Here is a 14863-nt window from a genome sequence, read left to right on the forward strand (position 1 = left end):
AGATTTTCTTTCAGCCCGACAGAGGTCTGCACAGCAAGCCAGCCATGGGCACACTCCACAAGCTCCTGGGCAGTCACTTATCTTTATACCTGAAGTTACGTGTACAATATTTATCATTTTTCCCCAATACCTTCTACCCTTATTAACCGGTGCACTTCTAGTAATAACCAATCCCAAAGTGCCACCATCACCACAGAAGATGGAGGCCAAGAAGAAGAAGAAGAACAGGACACGCCCCAATTCCTCCATCTTACTTCTTTAGACCCCCCTGTACCAAAATCCTAAACCCTGTGTTTTACACTTTAACTAACTTATCCCTTCACCATTCACCCAGTGAAACCTTCCCAGTCCTCATACAGGCGTCGTCTCCTGTGTAGGATCAAAGTCCAGCCACCAGACACTTCTGGCAACATTCCAGGACTCCCAAGCCCCCCAAGGGTGGTCTCGGCCACTCTGCACCTCCATCCTCAGGTGCTGAGATCCCACACTGGGTCCTGTCAGGGTGGGCCCTGAGGGGCTTTGATACCCCGAGCAGCAGCTTCAAATGGGACTGAAGCTCCAGGAGTGTGTGAGAGTGGGACTGGGCATGTGGAAGAAATCCAGGGAAGGTTTTATGCCCTGGTTTCACCTGGGATTGAGTTAATTTCCTCCCCAGCAGCTGTTCCCAGGGCTGTTTGGGATTCAGTATGGGAGTAATGTTGATAACACAGTGATGTTGATAACACAGCAATGGTTTAAATTAGGGATTTTTCACTCTGCCAGTGAGCAGAGGCTCAAGAAGCTGGCAGGGAACAGAGCCAGGACAGGTGACCTGAACTGGCCAGAGAGATATTCCACACCACAGAGAGTCATTCTGAGTGTATAAAAACTGGGAATGATGGCCTGGGAGAGGTCAGAGGGTCCTAAACAACTGTACTGGCACCAGCACTTGTCTCTCTGGGGTTTTATGTCTCCCCTCTCATTATTTTTATTATTAATTATGTCTAACTTTTTTCAATTATTAAACTGTTCTTATCTCAGCCTCGAGTTTTACTTTCTCCCCCCCAATTCCCCCATCTCCTTGTGGAGGGCAGTGAGCTGAGATGTTTAGTTGCTGGCTGGGGTTAAATCTGAGAGGGAAATGTTTTTAAAAAAACGAAACCAGTGAGTATTTGAGCACTTAAAACCAGTGAAATGAGGGTAAGGTATGTGTAGAATAGAGGGGGAGATAATAAGTGATAAGAGATGATGATTGGGTGGGACAGAATTAATTTAGAAGGAAGATAATGTAAGTAACTACCAGAGGATGTTTGTACTTGGCCCAAAGCCTGCTCTGTGTCTGCCTCTCCCTGTTCACTCTTCCCCAGGTTAACCGTGGAATGTCTGAGCTCAAGGAGATGTGTTAAAAATCAACCTCCTCTAGAAGCCCATGGTGACACTGCCCAGGGCTGGAATTCTCAGCTGGAGGAGGAAGACATCTGTTCCCAGGCCATAAAGGTGAAGGTGTTGGGGGTAAAGGGAAAAGCTCTGTCAGCTCCCTGCTCCTGCCTCACTTTCTCTCCATGAGGTCCGTGGATGATGAGCCCTGCACCCCAGGGGAAACCTGGCATGGAGATTCCTGGCATGTAGATTTCCCAGTTCCCAGGGAATCCTGGCAAGGAGTTCCCTGGCATGGAGATTGCCCAATCCCAGAAAATCCTGGTATGGAGATTCTGCAGTCCCAGGGAATTCTGGCATGGAGATTGCCCAATCCCAGGGAATCCTGGTATGGAATTCCCTAGCATGGAGATTTCTCAGTCCCAGGGAATCCTGGCATGGAGATTCCTGTCATGCAGATTCCCCAGGTCCAGAGAATCCTGGTATGGAGTTCCCTGGCATGGAGATTCCCCAGTCCCAGGGAATCCTGGCGTGGAAATTCCTGCCATGGAGATTCCCCAGTCCCAGGGAATCCTGGCATGGAAATTGCCCAGTTACAGGGAATTCTGGTATGGAGTTCCCTGCCATGGAGATTCCCCAATCCCAGGGAATCCTGGCATGGAGATTCCTGGCATGGAGATTCCCTAGTCCAAGGGAATCCTGGCATGGAGATTCTCCAGTCCCAGGGAATCCTGGCATGGAGATTCCCCAATCCCAGGGAATCCAGGTATGGAATTCCCTAGCATGGAGATTCTGCAGTCCCAGGGAATCCTGGCATGGAGTTCCCTGGCATGGAGATTTCCCAGCTCCAGGGAATCCTGGCATGGAGATTCCTGGCATGGAGATTTCCCAGTCCCAGGGAATCCTGGCATGGAAATTGCCCAGTTCCAGAGAATCCTGGTATGGAGTTCCCTGGCATGGAGATTCCCCAATCCCAGGGAATCCTGGCATGGAGATTCCTGGCATGGAGATTCCCTAGTCCAAGGGAATCCTGGCATGGAGATTCTCCAGTCCCAGGGAATCCTGGCATGGAGATTCCCCAATCCCAGGGAATCCAGGTATGGAATTCCCTAGCATGGAGATTCTGCAGTCCCAGGGAATCCTGGCATGGAGTTCCCTGGCATGGAGATTTCCCAGCTCCAGGGAATCCTGGCATGGAGATTCCTGGCATGGAGATTTCCCAGTCCCAGGGAATCCTGGCATGGAAATTGCCCAGTTCCAGAGAATCCTGGTATGGAGTTCCCTGGCATGGAGATTCCCCAATCCCAGGGAATCCTGGCATGGAGATTCCTGGCATGGAGATTCCCTAGTCCAAGGGAATCCTGGCATGAAGATTCTCCAGTCCCAGGGAATCCTGGCATGGAGATTCCCCAATCCCAGGGAATCCAGGTATGGAATTCCCTAGCATGGAGATTCTGCAGTCCCAGGGAATCCTGGCATGGAGTTCCCTGGCATGGAGATTTCCCAGCTCCAGGGAATCCTGGCATGGATTTTCCCTCTTTCCCCTCAGCATTTCTCAGCTCCTGTTCCACTCCTCTTGGAAATCTTTGTGCCTTGGCTTAGGGAGGGGAAGGGCCAAGAGAAAGGAAGGGGAATCAGAGGGATCAGAGTCCTATCAACGTTCTGGAAAGGGGCAGCAGAAATTAAAGCCCAGCAGGATTGGAAATTATCCTGGAGTTGCAAATACAAGGAAGGAATATTGCCAGAGGCCTTGGCTGTGCTGGACACAGCAAAAAGGATTTGCTGCCTTGGGTCATTCTGGGATGTCAGCATTGGGTGTGTAGGGATGGGGTCAGGAAAGCCCTGATGGAACAGGACATGGCAAGGACAGAGGTCAGCACAGAATGGCCAAGGAGAGGGCACTGTCGCAGATATAATTTATCAAAAATCCTTTCGTTAGGATTTTTTTTCTCCTGAAAAGCTGAAAGGCCTCAGAAAGGAAATGTAAGCAATGGTTATCTGCTGCTGTGGAATGCAAGAGGTGCATCTGTGATTGGTCTCATCAAGAGCTTCCCATGCCAGCATTTATTGACTCCAAAGAAAAGCAATTGCAGGCAATTTAAAACATTTTTATTTTAAATTGCTAACAAGAACCTTGACATAAGTTGACAGAACCTTAAAAGAATATTAATTTTGCACATTCAAGTCAACATGTATTATTTTCTACTAGTAGTATACAGATGGTGGAAATCCAGTTTTTAGGGGGAAATATAAAGGCATTAATCTCTTTCTATACAAACATCATGTCTGGCATCTTAATTCTTTATGGTTGTATATTTAGATCCCATTTTGTACTTTGCATGTTTAGAAACAGACTGCTTGATCTGAACATTTTCAGTCCCAAACATGCATTTTTACTGATTTAAACCATTCCTACTCCCTTCCTCCCCCAATGCAGAACAGGCACCTGAGAGCTCTCAAACACGTTTCAAGCATTAGAAAACTGCAAAACTTGAATGGAAACTGGAAAAAGCACCTCAGTGTCCACTCTGTTTGGAGTTGTTTGTGATGCAAGGAATTTGCAGAGGATTTTCAGTTAAGGTCTGCCTGGGGAAGTTCCTCACAGACAGGAGACAAAGGTAAGGCCCAAGGTGACAAATGCAAGGCCCAAGGTGATAAAGGCAAAGCTGAAGGTGTGAAGGTGCAAAAGTTGAGGTCAGGATGCTCTCAAAGCAGTCTCTGCAACTGACAACACAGTTTAAAACCCAGCCTGAATGCTTGTCATACCCTGAGTGGAGAAACTCAGACTCCAACAAAATAAAAACAAGATGTGGATGCATAGTAAAATACTTCTAAGTTTTCTTGTTACAAAAAACAGAGACTTGGCAATTATGATGTTTTTTCTGTTCACAGGGAGCCACCATGACCCAAGGTTGGGCTAGGAAGGTTTCAGTGTACATTTATCAGTCTATTTTTTTGAAAAACAGTAACAAAATTCACCAAATAAAGGTGAGGGTAACTTTTAAAACAAGTGGTTGGGGGAAACATCTGCCAACCAAGGACAGTTCCACATATTCAAATGTTACAAGAAATATATCAGGCAACAAAAGCCAGGTGTAGAGAGTCCTGCCATCAGGTCCAGAGCATGTCTGTCTTCTGCAGGAGCTCTTCTGTCCAAACCAGGGAGACATTTACTGCTGGGGCAAAACTACATTCCAAGGGGAGGAACTAATACTCCGAATTCTGCAAAGGACAAAATACAATTTTTGCATGAGATGGACAAAGATACAACAACTTCCCCCACTCCCCCAAGGGACAGTGGCCTCTGCAGGGGCTGCATTTGTCCCCTTGGCAACAAGGCTTGTCTAAAAGTGACATTTCAGTTTGGTTTGCCAGATTCAGCCCAACACTGTGGAAATTCTGTCTCTGGATGTGCAGGAGCTGTGCCTGCAGTGCCCTGAGAACACCAGGTTTAGTTGCTCCCAGTGGGAACCAGGACAATCATTCCTCAAAGCTGTTGCTTTGCTGCTAAAAGCAAATAAAAATCTTTCATTTCAGCATTGGAGCTCCTTCTCTCCCTCTCCCAGATGGAATTTGGTATTTTTTTCCCCCATTGGTGCTGGTTTAAGGACCCTGTTTCACTTCAGCTCTGACTTGGCTGAGCCTGACAGTGAACAGAGCACAAAGCAAAGGAATAATTTGGTTTAGGTGGAATTTGGTACTTTTTTCTCCCACTGGTGCTGGTTTAAGGACCCAGTTTCACCTCAGCTCTGACTCAGCTGAGCCTGACAGTCAACAGAGCATAAAGCAAAGGAAAAATTTGGTTTAAGTGAGGGGTGAAAGGGGATAATGGGGATGCTGTGTTTAGAGAGACAGAGCCAACGTGGCCAGGAAACAGCTCTGCCTAAGCTGGGCCACAGGAATGGAGCAAGGAAACAGAGAGGATGCCTCAAAGGAAGGACACAGAGGATGATCCCAGCAGCAGATTCCCTCAGAAGCTGCTCCGTCCACGCAGGGGGAGCCACAAAGAGCTGTCACAGGGATTCAGGAGCTCAGTACTCACAGGCCTGCAGACACACTGTATGGAAGGGTCTCAGGGGGCCGCATCCGGGAAGGCAATGAGTTGTTCTGCTCACTGATGGGGCTGGAATTGAGTGAATTTGGTTACTTCTGGCTCACATTTATGCATTTACTGCAGCAACGCCCTGGGGGATGGTGCTGTGCTATAGGAATGTGTCACCTTGTTGATGGAGTGACAGAAGTATCCTTTGTCTCCTTAAAAAGGAAAAAAGCCCAGAAGTTTCTCTCTTCAGTGAGGTGAAAAAGACATTTCATAGGCCTGAGGGACTTCACCTCAAACTTAAGGATGGCCAAAAAGTCCTACCTAAGCAATTCACTAGAAAAAGAAAAGAACAAAGGAACTAAATTGCTTTTGTGAGGTGTTTTACCAGCAGCAAGAATCTCTTGCACCTGGATTGGTTTTTCTCTGCAAAGAGTTTTGTTATTTTGCTTTTTATTAAACCCCTTTGTTTCCAACACTGCAACAGAAGCCATCCTGCTGATTTTATGCTTCCAAAGGTAGCTGAGTTATGTTGGGTGAGGAACAGACCTCCAAGAGCTTCTGAGGCCTGGCTTGAGGAGGCAACTATTACTCTGTGCCACCCTGCTGGTGGTGCTGAGAGCTGGATGTGCTCGAAGAACTCAAAGGTTTTGCAAGGAGTCTGACAGGTGGAACCAGGTCAGCCCCTATGGAAGAGCTCACACAGAACTCAGAGCTGCCAGGGGCAGGATTATTGCTGGATTGTAAATAAACCTATTAAATAAACCAGTTAAATAAACCTTAAAACACTTTGCCAGCCAGGGCAGCCCCTTCCTGTCCATCCTTGTTACCCCTGCCCCAAACTCTGACCACACTTTGGAAAGGGCATAAGGGGAGGATTCTGCTGACACAGGGCCCAACTCCAGCACATCTGCCAGACCCCAAGAGGAAGGAGCTCACAAGGAATCTCCCAAGGACTCAAAGAGCAGCCTGCCACAGGCACACAGGAGCAGTATCAGTGCTCCTGAGGGTTTCCTGCTCTGCTCCAGGCCACATGAGGAAGCAGGACACACTGAGCCAGCAGCAGGGCTCTACAGCAGCAAAGGCAGCTCCTGTTCAGCCATTAAGGTGAGGCTGGGAGATGGCTGTAATATTTGTATAAACAAAACTGATGTAAAGAATCAAACTTCCATTCCCTACCTGCTCATGGCAGAGTTGATCACACCCCACACAAAAGTAGACTCAGATCCCTCCAGCAAGTCTGTGAAAGAGAGAGCAGATGTTTTGGCTCAGAACTAAGAAAGCCCAGAAACCACCATCAGATCAGTGGCTTAAATGGCTTCCCACTGCCAGAGGGCAGGGCTGGATGGGATATTGGGCAGGAATTGTTCCCTGGCAGGGTGGGGAGAGTGCCCAGAGAAGCTGTGACTGCCACTGGATCCCTGGAAGTGTCCAAGGTCAGGTTGGATGGGACTTAGAGCACTCTGGGCCAGTGGAAGGTGTCCCTGCCCATGGAATGAGATGAACTTTAAGGTGCCATCCCAGCCAAACCATTCAGGGATTCTGTGATCAGGAATATTTCTGTCATATTTTTACATGTTCAAGAGGGAGGAAAAGTTGACCTATGAGGAATGTTTCCATTGCTATCACCACACATAAGGCACAAAAGCTCTTATGGGAGGAAGGGGTGCTTGGAAATCTCTTCCCATGCTCATTCTGGCAGGCATTTTGGATTGCTCTCTATACCAAGCTAAGCCTGCTGGGTTCAGAGATCCATGTTCACATGAATGATAAGCAAAGTGTCCTACAAGGCAGCCCTGAGCACTCCTGGGCTCACACGGGCCAGGAAGAAGGCAGCACATGGGCAAATTCCTCACCTGTTTCCCAGTCTTCAGCACTTGGAGGTGCCTGCCATGTGCTCCCATTATTCAGCTGCTCCTGTGAGGACTCAGAGGATCGGCTCACTTCAGGAAAAGAGAGAAAACACAGTGACCAGCAGCCCTTAAATCCATTAAAATCCATGAAATACTTTGGCCAAACCTGTAAAACACCTCTGGGCTTAAGAGCAAGCAAATAGGTTGGGGACAGCCGAAATGCAGCAACTTCAAATTTGCTTTTTTAAATGAAAAAGAGAAGACCCTGCTCTCTGAAACTCAGAGCAGGAATTCCGCAGTGAAGAGGAAACCTACTGACATGGATGCAGGCATCACTGCCTGTGCACCTCTACAGAAGACAGAAAACTGTAAGAAGAGCAGCCCATCCTTGTGGCCATTAATGCATCCCACTCTTCCTTCTAGAAGCATTTCCTGCACAGTTTTGGGTAAAACCTTTCCATTCAACAAGCCTGATAACAAAATACATGCAAAGCCTACCCAGAGCAGCTGCCATATTATCAAGAAACTGCCCAACAAAGCCAAGCAAATGAGATCAAGCTTCCCCAAAGCTGCTGTGTCACACAAAACTACAGACAACCATCTGCCTCCCACTTCTGGGTTATTCCACCTCAGTCCCCAGGGTGTCTCTTACCCACATCTTGCTCCACAAAGGCTTTGTCATTGCACTTCATGATGTGGTTGCTGAGGTCAGCCTGAGGAACCAGGTGACGAGCGTTGAAGGGACATGTGGCCAATTTCTTTGCAATTTCAGGGTTGCTCTGGACAAGGGAAAACCAAAATTATGCCCCACATCTGTCAAATTCACTTACCTCTTGTTGATACATAAGAAAAAAAAGACTGGGATGTTTGTGGTGTTGCTTTGAAAAATACAAAAATGAACAAGAAATTGCAATGTATTGGTTAGACACTAAATACAAATGAAGATGAATTTTCTTCCATTCACAGAAACTGAGCCATCCTGACTGAAATAGAACAGGGCCTCAGCAAACTCCCTACAGAGCACCCTGGGGCAGTCCCTGCCATGGCAGGGGTGGCTTTCAGGTCCCTTCCAACCCAAACCATCCTGTGATTCCATGATTCTTAAACAGTTCTAGCCAAGAAATCCAACTTGCTCTGCTCGCAGTGTCCCTGTTTGGGTCAGGGCTGTGTTCTGCACAGAGCAATGGCAGAATGAGCTGGGTGGAAGTGTTAATTGGATTTTATGCATAAGGGATGCAAAGGAAACAACAAAGTTGTCCTAAGCAAGAGGGACAATCTCCACCCAGACCCTTGCCACTGCAAATAACACTGTGGCATCTTCAGATGGACCAGTGACAATCCCCAAGCTGCTCTGCTAATTGCTAATTATTTAGACACTGGCTTTATCTGCTTGATGATCACTATCCCACCTCACCCTGAAAGTGGAAAAATAAACATGGCCTCCCTGTGAGCTGCTGGGAGAGACCAGAGTCTCCTCCCTGAACTACCCATGAAAGATCTGTCTCCTTCCAACAGAGCCAGACTGTGAATGGGTGAATGTCACACACATCTTTTATGAAAAATTCTTTCTTTAGGATTTTTTCTCCTGAAAAGCCTCAGGATCAAAATGTAAACAATGGTTATCTGCTGCTGTGGAATGCAACAGGTGCATCTGGGATTGGTCTCATGTGGTTGTTTCTAATTAATGGTCAATCACAGTCAGCTGGATCAGACTCTCTGTCCGAGCCACAAACCTTTGTTATCATTCTTCCTTTTTCTATTCTTAGCCAGCCTTCTGATGAAATCCTTTCTTCTATTCTTTTAGTATAGTTTTAATATAAAATATATCATAAAATAATAAATCAGCCTTCTGAAACATGGAGTCAGATCCTCGTCTCTTCCCTCATCGTCAGACCCCTGTGAACACGGTCACAGGTGAATTCCTGTGTGCCTGGAGCTGTCTCTAAACAAATCCTCAAGTTCTATGAAATAAAAGTTAAACAGGGCTACTTGTCAGGAAAAGCAGGAACACAGAGAAGCACAGAGTCACTCAGCCAGCCCAGCTCACCTCCTTACACTTCACCAGGTGATAGGGAAACCTCCGTGCTCTGATCCAATGGTGTTTAACCAGGGGGCACTGGATTAACCTCTCTGGATCCAACAAATCTGGGGGAACAGAGAACAGGGAAGAGCATCTGGTTAGGAAGATGAGAATCGCTCACACACTGGGGAAAACCCCACAGCACCACATCAGGGCTGTGGTCTGAGGGAGTTCAACTAGTTGCTCTTAGTTTGAAGCCATTCATTAAGGCAGGCACCTGCTTTGCATAACCAAATTAATTAAACATGAAGTTTTCATAACTGAGACATTATTTAAAACAGAGGAGAGTCAGCACCAGTGAGTGTAACAACTCTTTAGGTTACCTTATTAGGGAGGCACCCACCCTTACTCCAAGGGAAAGCCAGCAGCACTTCCCAGCTCTCCTGGAGGACCATCAGTGGCATCATGGCACACCCACCAGCACCTAAACCATCCTTTTTCCATCAACAGCTTGTTTTGCTGGAGGCAGAATGTGAAGGAATTGAGTTACACTCTGGAGGCAGCAGTGTGTCTAACATGCTACATGAGACTCTGAATGAAGCTTTTAATCATGTAATTATTTAGGAGCTGAGGCGTTACTGAAGCAGCAAAAACACTGAGGAACAAACATTGAATGTGAAGCAGGATGAATCCATGCATACATAATTGTCTACAACATACATTAAAATATAAATATTAATAAATATGGATATTCTCAGTGAGGGAGAGAGGCAGCCAGGAGGAGACACAAGGCCCCAGTACTGCCTGTGGGGTACACGCCAAGCAGCCTGGGCTGCTCCCATCCTTTCTGCTCTGCAGGGGCTTTCAGCACATTCAGGACTGGATTATGCAGGAGCCAACCCAGCTCTAGGCACTGGCTGCTGCTGCCTCTGCCCTCCTCTCACACACGTGGCTCCATCAGGTCCCAGGCTGGCAGCTGTAAAAATGCTGTTCCAGGAGTCCCAACGAACAGAATTCAGGCTAAGAGGAACATGAAAAAAGAAGGGACAGACAGGATCCTTGTCTCCACCTGGGCTGTGCAGTGCTGCTGCCTCTGAGCACCTCTCACCTCAAGAGACAACTCGGGGGGAAATTGCATTGGCTCATCTGCCCCTGGAAGAGCAATCACAAGTGGCTTTGTTACTGAAAATGTGAAAAATTGAACACTAACAGTGTTATTTCAGTATGAGAAAGCAGCATTAATTTTTTTTAGCACTGGCTGCGTGGGGGATGCTCCTCCCAACATCCCCTCCTCCCCTCTGAGGAGGGTTTCTTCTCCTCGAATGCATTCCAACTATGTGGTCAGGCCAAGATACACCCTTTATCAGGCACACAGTCTGTATTCTCCCGGCTAACATACCCACTACTGCATGTTAATCACCGATATATGTAAATACAGGATTAAGCACTGTCTGTTTAAGGAATTCACAAGGCCAAACACTACTTGTTAAGATTTTTCCAATAGCTTTTCCCTCTGAACTGGCGCCACGCAAGACCAAATGTGTTGCCAGTGAAGGGAAAGGGGACAGAGACAAGCAGCAGAGGAAGAGCAGAGCCCGGAGCAGCTCAGGCAGTCAAGCAGCCGCAATTTATACACGGCTGAAACCACCAAAGGCACCACAACAATGCCACGTGCAGGGAGAACCTTGTACCCGACACTGCATTGAAACCGATGCCAAAACCGCCTGCAGCGGCTGAGCCGGGAGACACGGGGGGGAAGCCACGCTCGAACCAAACAAAACAAAGTCGCTTTATTCAGTTAAATCCTGCACCCGGTGGGGCGACCTGGGCTGGAATCAGCGGGAGAGAGCCTGCCCGGCCCGGGCACTGGGCATGGGAACGGACCGGGGCAAAGAGGGGACAAACCCGGCTCGGGGTGCGGGACAAACCCGGCCCCAGGGGGAACAGACCCCAGTGGCGCCGCTGTGGTCCCGACCATGCCCGCACCGACGGGCGCTTTCCCCGTCCCTCCCCAACCAAGCCTCGAGCCTCACCGAAGTCCTCCTCAAGCTCCATGGCGGGGCCGGGCTGGGTCCGCTCTGGGTCCGGACGAAGTGTGGAGTCGGCTGTGGGGGCCGGGACTGCCTCAAGGCCGGCTGCGGGGGCGGGTGTGGAGCCGGCTGTCGGCCAAGTCTACCTCGGGATTGGTTGTAGGGTCGGCTGCGGATCCGAGTCCGCCTGGGCGTCGGCTGTGGATCCGAGTTCACCTCGGGGTTGGTTGTGGGGTTCGGCTGTGGATCCGAATCCGCTTCGGAGTTGGTTGTGGGTCCGAGTCCGCCTCGGGGTCGGTTGTGGGGTCGCCTGTGGGGCCGGGCCGCTCTCGCACTTCCCGCCCAGTCGCGGTTGCCGGGGCAACGCCGCGTGCGCGGCGCCATCGAGGGCGGCCGGGCCTGGAGCCCTGCTGGGCCCCGAGCCCGGGCCGGGACCCTGGAACTTTGGAGATACCCCTTGAATACCTTTTAATTACATCAGCCTGTTGCATATTCATAAACAATTATGCAGAGTAAACTTTTCCCTCAAACTAGTCTGCATGTTCCAATTATTGTTTAGCTTGGCTGCTCCTTGTATTCACCTTTTCAGATCGTGTGTATTTTTGGGTGCTGTTTTTAGTCCTTTTTTATCATCACCTCCAGTTGCTGGGCCTTGGTCCACTGTCTTCAGACAGTGAGTGCTGATAGTTGGCAGATCTGTACAGGTGTCCTCATCCTGTGTTCATTGAGTGTTACCCCATCCAATTTTAACACAAGCACACTGATATCAGCTATTTCATTACTATGTCTAAGCTTCTTTAACAACAGAAATAAAACTTATATCTTTATAATAAAGTTAATTAACACCACATGTATAAAATCCATTTTAATATTTGTAAAAAGCCAATATTGTAATATGTATTTATAACACAGGGTTGTCTGGTGGCAACAACACAGAGGGGAGAAGAGAGGATTAAAGGGAGGACAAAAAGTCACACATCGAAAAAACTTTAAACATTAGCAAAGTTTCTTTTAAGACATAATATCCATTCCTCATCTGCAAGAGCTAATCACCACACCACATAAGACAAATTATTTTGGCTGGAATGGAGTTGATTCTGTCTGTGATTGCACAGTAGCTGGCACAGTGCTGTGCTTTGACTTTAGCATGGGAAGAACACTGATAATGTTGCCCACAAAAATTGCATTGATTACCTGGTGCATTATTACAAGCCAATAATTACACACAGGGAAATATCAGTCATTTATGTCAGAGTGGCACAAGCCTGGGTGCTCAGTGGACTTCCACAATGCCAAATATTAAAATTTTTACTGCTTGTACATTTTAGCAAACAAAGGAGAGTGGTCGTTCATTGGCTACATGTAACACAGCTCTTTTATTAATTAGTATTCTATCTTCTGTTGGCTAATGAATCTCTCATTTCTCCTGCTATTTAGTCCATATGCTCAGTCCTTTTCTTCTGGGTCAGTGGTCTGTGTGTTGGTGGCTGTGATCTGCCCCTGCTGGAATTATCTTTTACCCTCTTGGACCTGATTTTAACACAATTGCTCAGTTGGCTTTGTTAGTTTCTTCCTTATCTTGGGAGTTCTGCCAGACGTCCTTGAAGTCTGTAAATTCTACATTCCTGGTGTCCTGCGCAGTGTTTTGCCCTCCTTCACAAGCTTTGTTAACCTCTCCCTAGCTCTGAGATTGATGAAGCATGTCCAGCCTAAAGCTTAACAAGGCAATTCCAGGAGCAAGTTTTCTTCTGACACCTGGATGTGACTTATACAGTTTGCTGGCTGCTCTCTATTTCACAGATTAAATCTCTCTTCTTGTCGATTAGCCTTGATCCTCTTTTGGGCAGGGGAATAAATGAGAGGGAGACATGGACTGCAATGCAAAAGAACTTTAATGAGTCAAAACGGGAAAATTGGGTCAATCCAAGGTGAGGTGACAATGCAGAGAGCACCAGGGGCAAACAACAATCTGTTGTGTTTTCCAAGCAGGTGCCCACAAAGGAGTGCAGAGCCTGCAGGTGCTCCCCAGGATGGCTGTGTGGGACTCACAGCCCCAGGGAGCAGAAGGGAACAGGGACACAGGAGGGAAAGGAGAGAGTGGCAGGGGACAGAGGCAGGGCTGGGCTGTGCTTGCCAAGAGCCCAGGCTGGCCCTGTCCCTCTGCAAGGGCTGCAGGACTTGCTCAGCCCCTCAGAAAGCACCAAGGCGATGCTGCGTGCCCAGGGCGGCTCCATCCTGGCACTGCCTGGGTTCCTTCCCCAGCAGCTTCAGCAGGGGAGGCCACAGATGCCACTGCCCAGGCCAGAGAGGCCAAAGCCCCCAGAGCTGATGGGCACTCCCTGAGAGCTGAGGATGCTGCCAACAGCAGCAGAGCTGGAGGATCCCACGGCGGTGTTCTGGGGGAAGGAGCTGAGGATGGGCCCGGGCAGGGTCACCACCACGGGCGAGGGCTGGATGAACACGGTGGAGTCCTGGCACTGCCTGACACAGGGCTCATTGCAGCTGCTGCCCAGCGGGGTGGGCCCACAGGGCTGGCAGGGCTGGCACCGCGGGTAGCAGGACATGGCTTGGGGCTGCAGGTGCACCTGGGAGAGAGCAGAGAGAAATAAATCACAAGGAGAGGGTAAGGATCCAACTGTTACCTCATCATGAGAGAGCCAAGGCATGAGCTGGGAATGAGAGCTGAAGGCTGTTTGAGGAGGCACATGGGCTCTTCCCCTCAAGCCCAGGAATGTCCCCAACCAGCCCAAAACTGGGGCAATACTTCTGCCAAGACCCAGCAGTCACACACCTCCCACTCCTTTCCTCCTCTCACAAAGAGCATCTGCAAGATCTCACACGGGACAAAGTCACAGGTATGTGCAAGAAATCCCAGAGAAGAAGGAGAAAATGGAGAATAGGCTTCAAACTCACCTTGTTCCAAGGAGATGGAGGTGAGTGGAGTGAATGTGAGAATGGGGAGAAGAGCCTCCTTTTATACAGATCCTGCATTGCCCCAGGCCCATAATCCTGCACAAGGGTGGTAATTTTTGAACAGACTCATCTTCAAAGGAAAATATCCCTTATAGGGGCAGCGATTCACATTTTGTTTCCATCAAGGCTGCCATTTCATTTCCTCATTTCCAGCATTCCTGCCCTGCATTGCAGGATCCTTTCATGTTCTGTGATGAGAAGCAAAGGATATCCCAGGCAGAGCCATGTCAGCAAGGGCACATGACCCAAGTGCTGGATGAAGGCTGGGAATGTTGGTTTAGGGCAATGAAAAGCAACTCTTTGCAGTACCCCTTGCAGGAAGAGTCCTTGTCTCACACTGCACATGTCAGAGGGCATCCAAATAATCTGCTTTTTATGGACATTTCACTTGCTTCTCTCTGTTCTCTGCAAGGGTCATGAGCTGCAGCATGTCCAGGCAGCCAGGCTGTGCCAATGTTTCAGCTCTCTTCCCCTTGATGCCGTTTGCTCTGGAGGGGATGTTTGCCAGGCTTTAGGAAAGCCAAAGCCCACCTGGACATGAATCAGGAGAGCACATGGAGGGGCAATAAGAAGGTCTTCTCCAGACAGGCCA

At 48.6% G+C, this 14863-nt stretch overlaps 2 protein-coding genes across 3 annotated transcripts; both read right to left on the reverse strand.

The window, feature by feature from the left end:
• Positions 1 to 3443: 3443 nt before the first annotated feature.
• Positions 3444 to 11572, reverse strand: LOC131568563 (gametocyte-specific factor 1-like). 2 transcript variants are annotated; one of them, XM_058820664.1, is made up of 7 exons: positions 11302 to 11572; positions 9296 to 9393; positions 7901 to 8027; positions 7252 to 7338; positions 6575 to 6635; positions 5399 to 5479; positions 3444 to 4578 (listed from the first exon to the last, which is right to left on the reverse strand). In XM_058820664.1, the coding sequence occupies exons 1-7, from the start codon at positions 11321 to 11323 to the stop codon at positions 4527 to 4529; spliced, it is 528 nt and encodes a 175-aa protein (XP_058676647.1). In that variant the 5' UTR covers positions 11324 to 11572; the 3' UTR covers positions 3444 to 4526. The 2 variants fall into 2 exon arrangements, with proteins under 2 accessions (XP_058676647.1, XP_058676646.1); XM_058820663.1 differs by lacking the exon at positions 11302 to 11572 and adding an exon at positions 9672 to 9786.
• Positions 11573 to 13565: 1993 nt separating this feature from the next.
• On the reverse strand, positions 13566 to 14289 carry LOC131568667 (feather keratin 1-like). Its single transcript, XM_058820772.1, has 2 exons — positions 14212 to 14289; positions 13566 to 13883 (listed from the first exon to the last, which is right to left on the reverse strand). Exons 1-2 carry the CDS (start codon positions 14287 to 14289, stop codon positions 13566 to 13568), a joined length of 396 nt encoding a protein of 131 aa, XP_058676755.1.
• Positions 14290 to 14863: the final 574 nt, after the last annotated feature.

The sequence above is a fragment of the Ammospiza caudacuta genome, chromosome 27, assembly GCF_027887145.1.
Source record: "Ammospiza caudacuta isolate bAmmCau1 chromosome 27, bAmmCau1.pri, whole genome shotgun sequence".
Taxonomy (NCBI): Eukaryota; Metazoa; Chordata; class Aves; order Passeriformes; family Passerellidae; genus Ammospiza; species Ammospiza caudacuta.

Coding starts and splice junctions, on each gene's coding strand:
- LOC131568563 (XM_058820663.1), bottom strand. CDS start 9,735: ATGATGCCACTGATGGTCCTCCAGGAGAGCTGGGAAGTGCTGCTGGCT. Junction 6,636..7,251: donor TGCTGAAGACTGGGAAACAG/GTGAGGAATTTG, acceptor TCTCTTTCACAG/ACTTGCTGGAGGGATCTGAG. Junction 5,480..6,574: donor ATCAACTCTGCCATGAGCAG/GTAGGGAATGGA, acceptor ACTCAATTCCAG/CCCCATCAGTGAGCAGAACA.
- LOC131568667 (XM_058820772.1), bottom strand. CDS start 14,289: ATGCAGGATCTGTATAAAAGGAGGCTCTTCTCCCCATTCTCACATTCA. Junction 13,884..14,211: donor CTCCATCTCCTTGGAACAAG/GTGAGTTTGAAG, acceptor GCTCTCTCCCAG/GTGCACCTGCAGCCCCAAGC.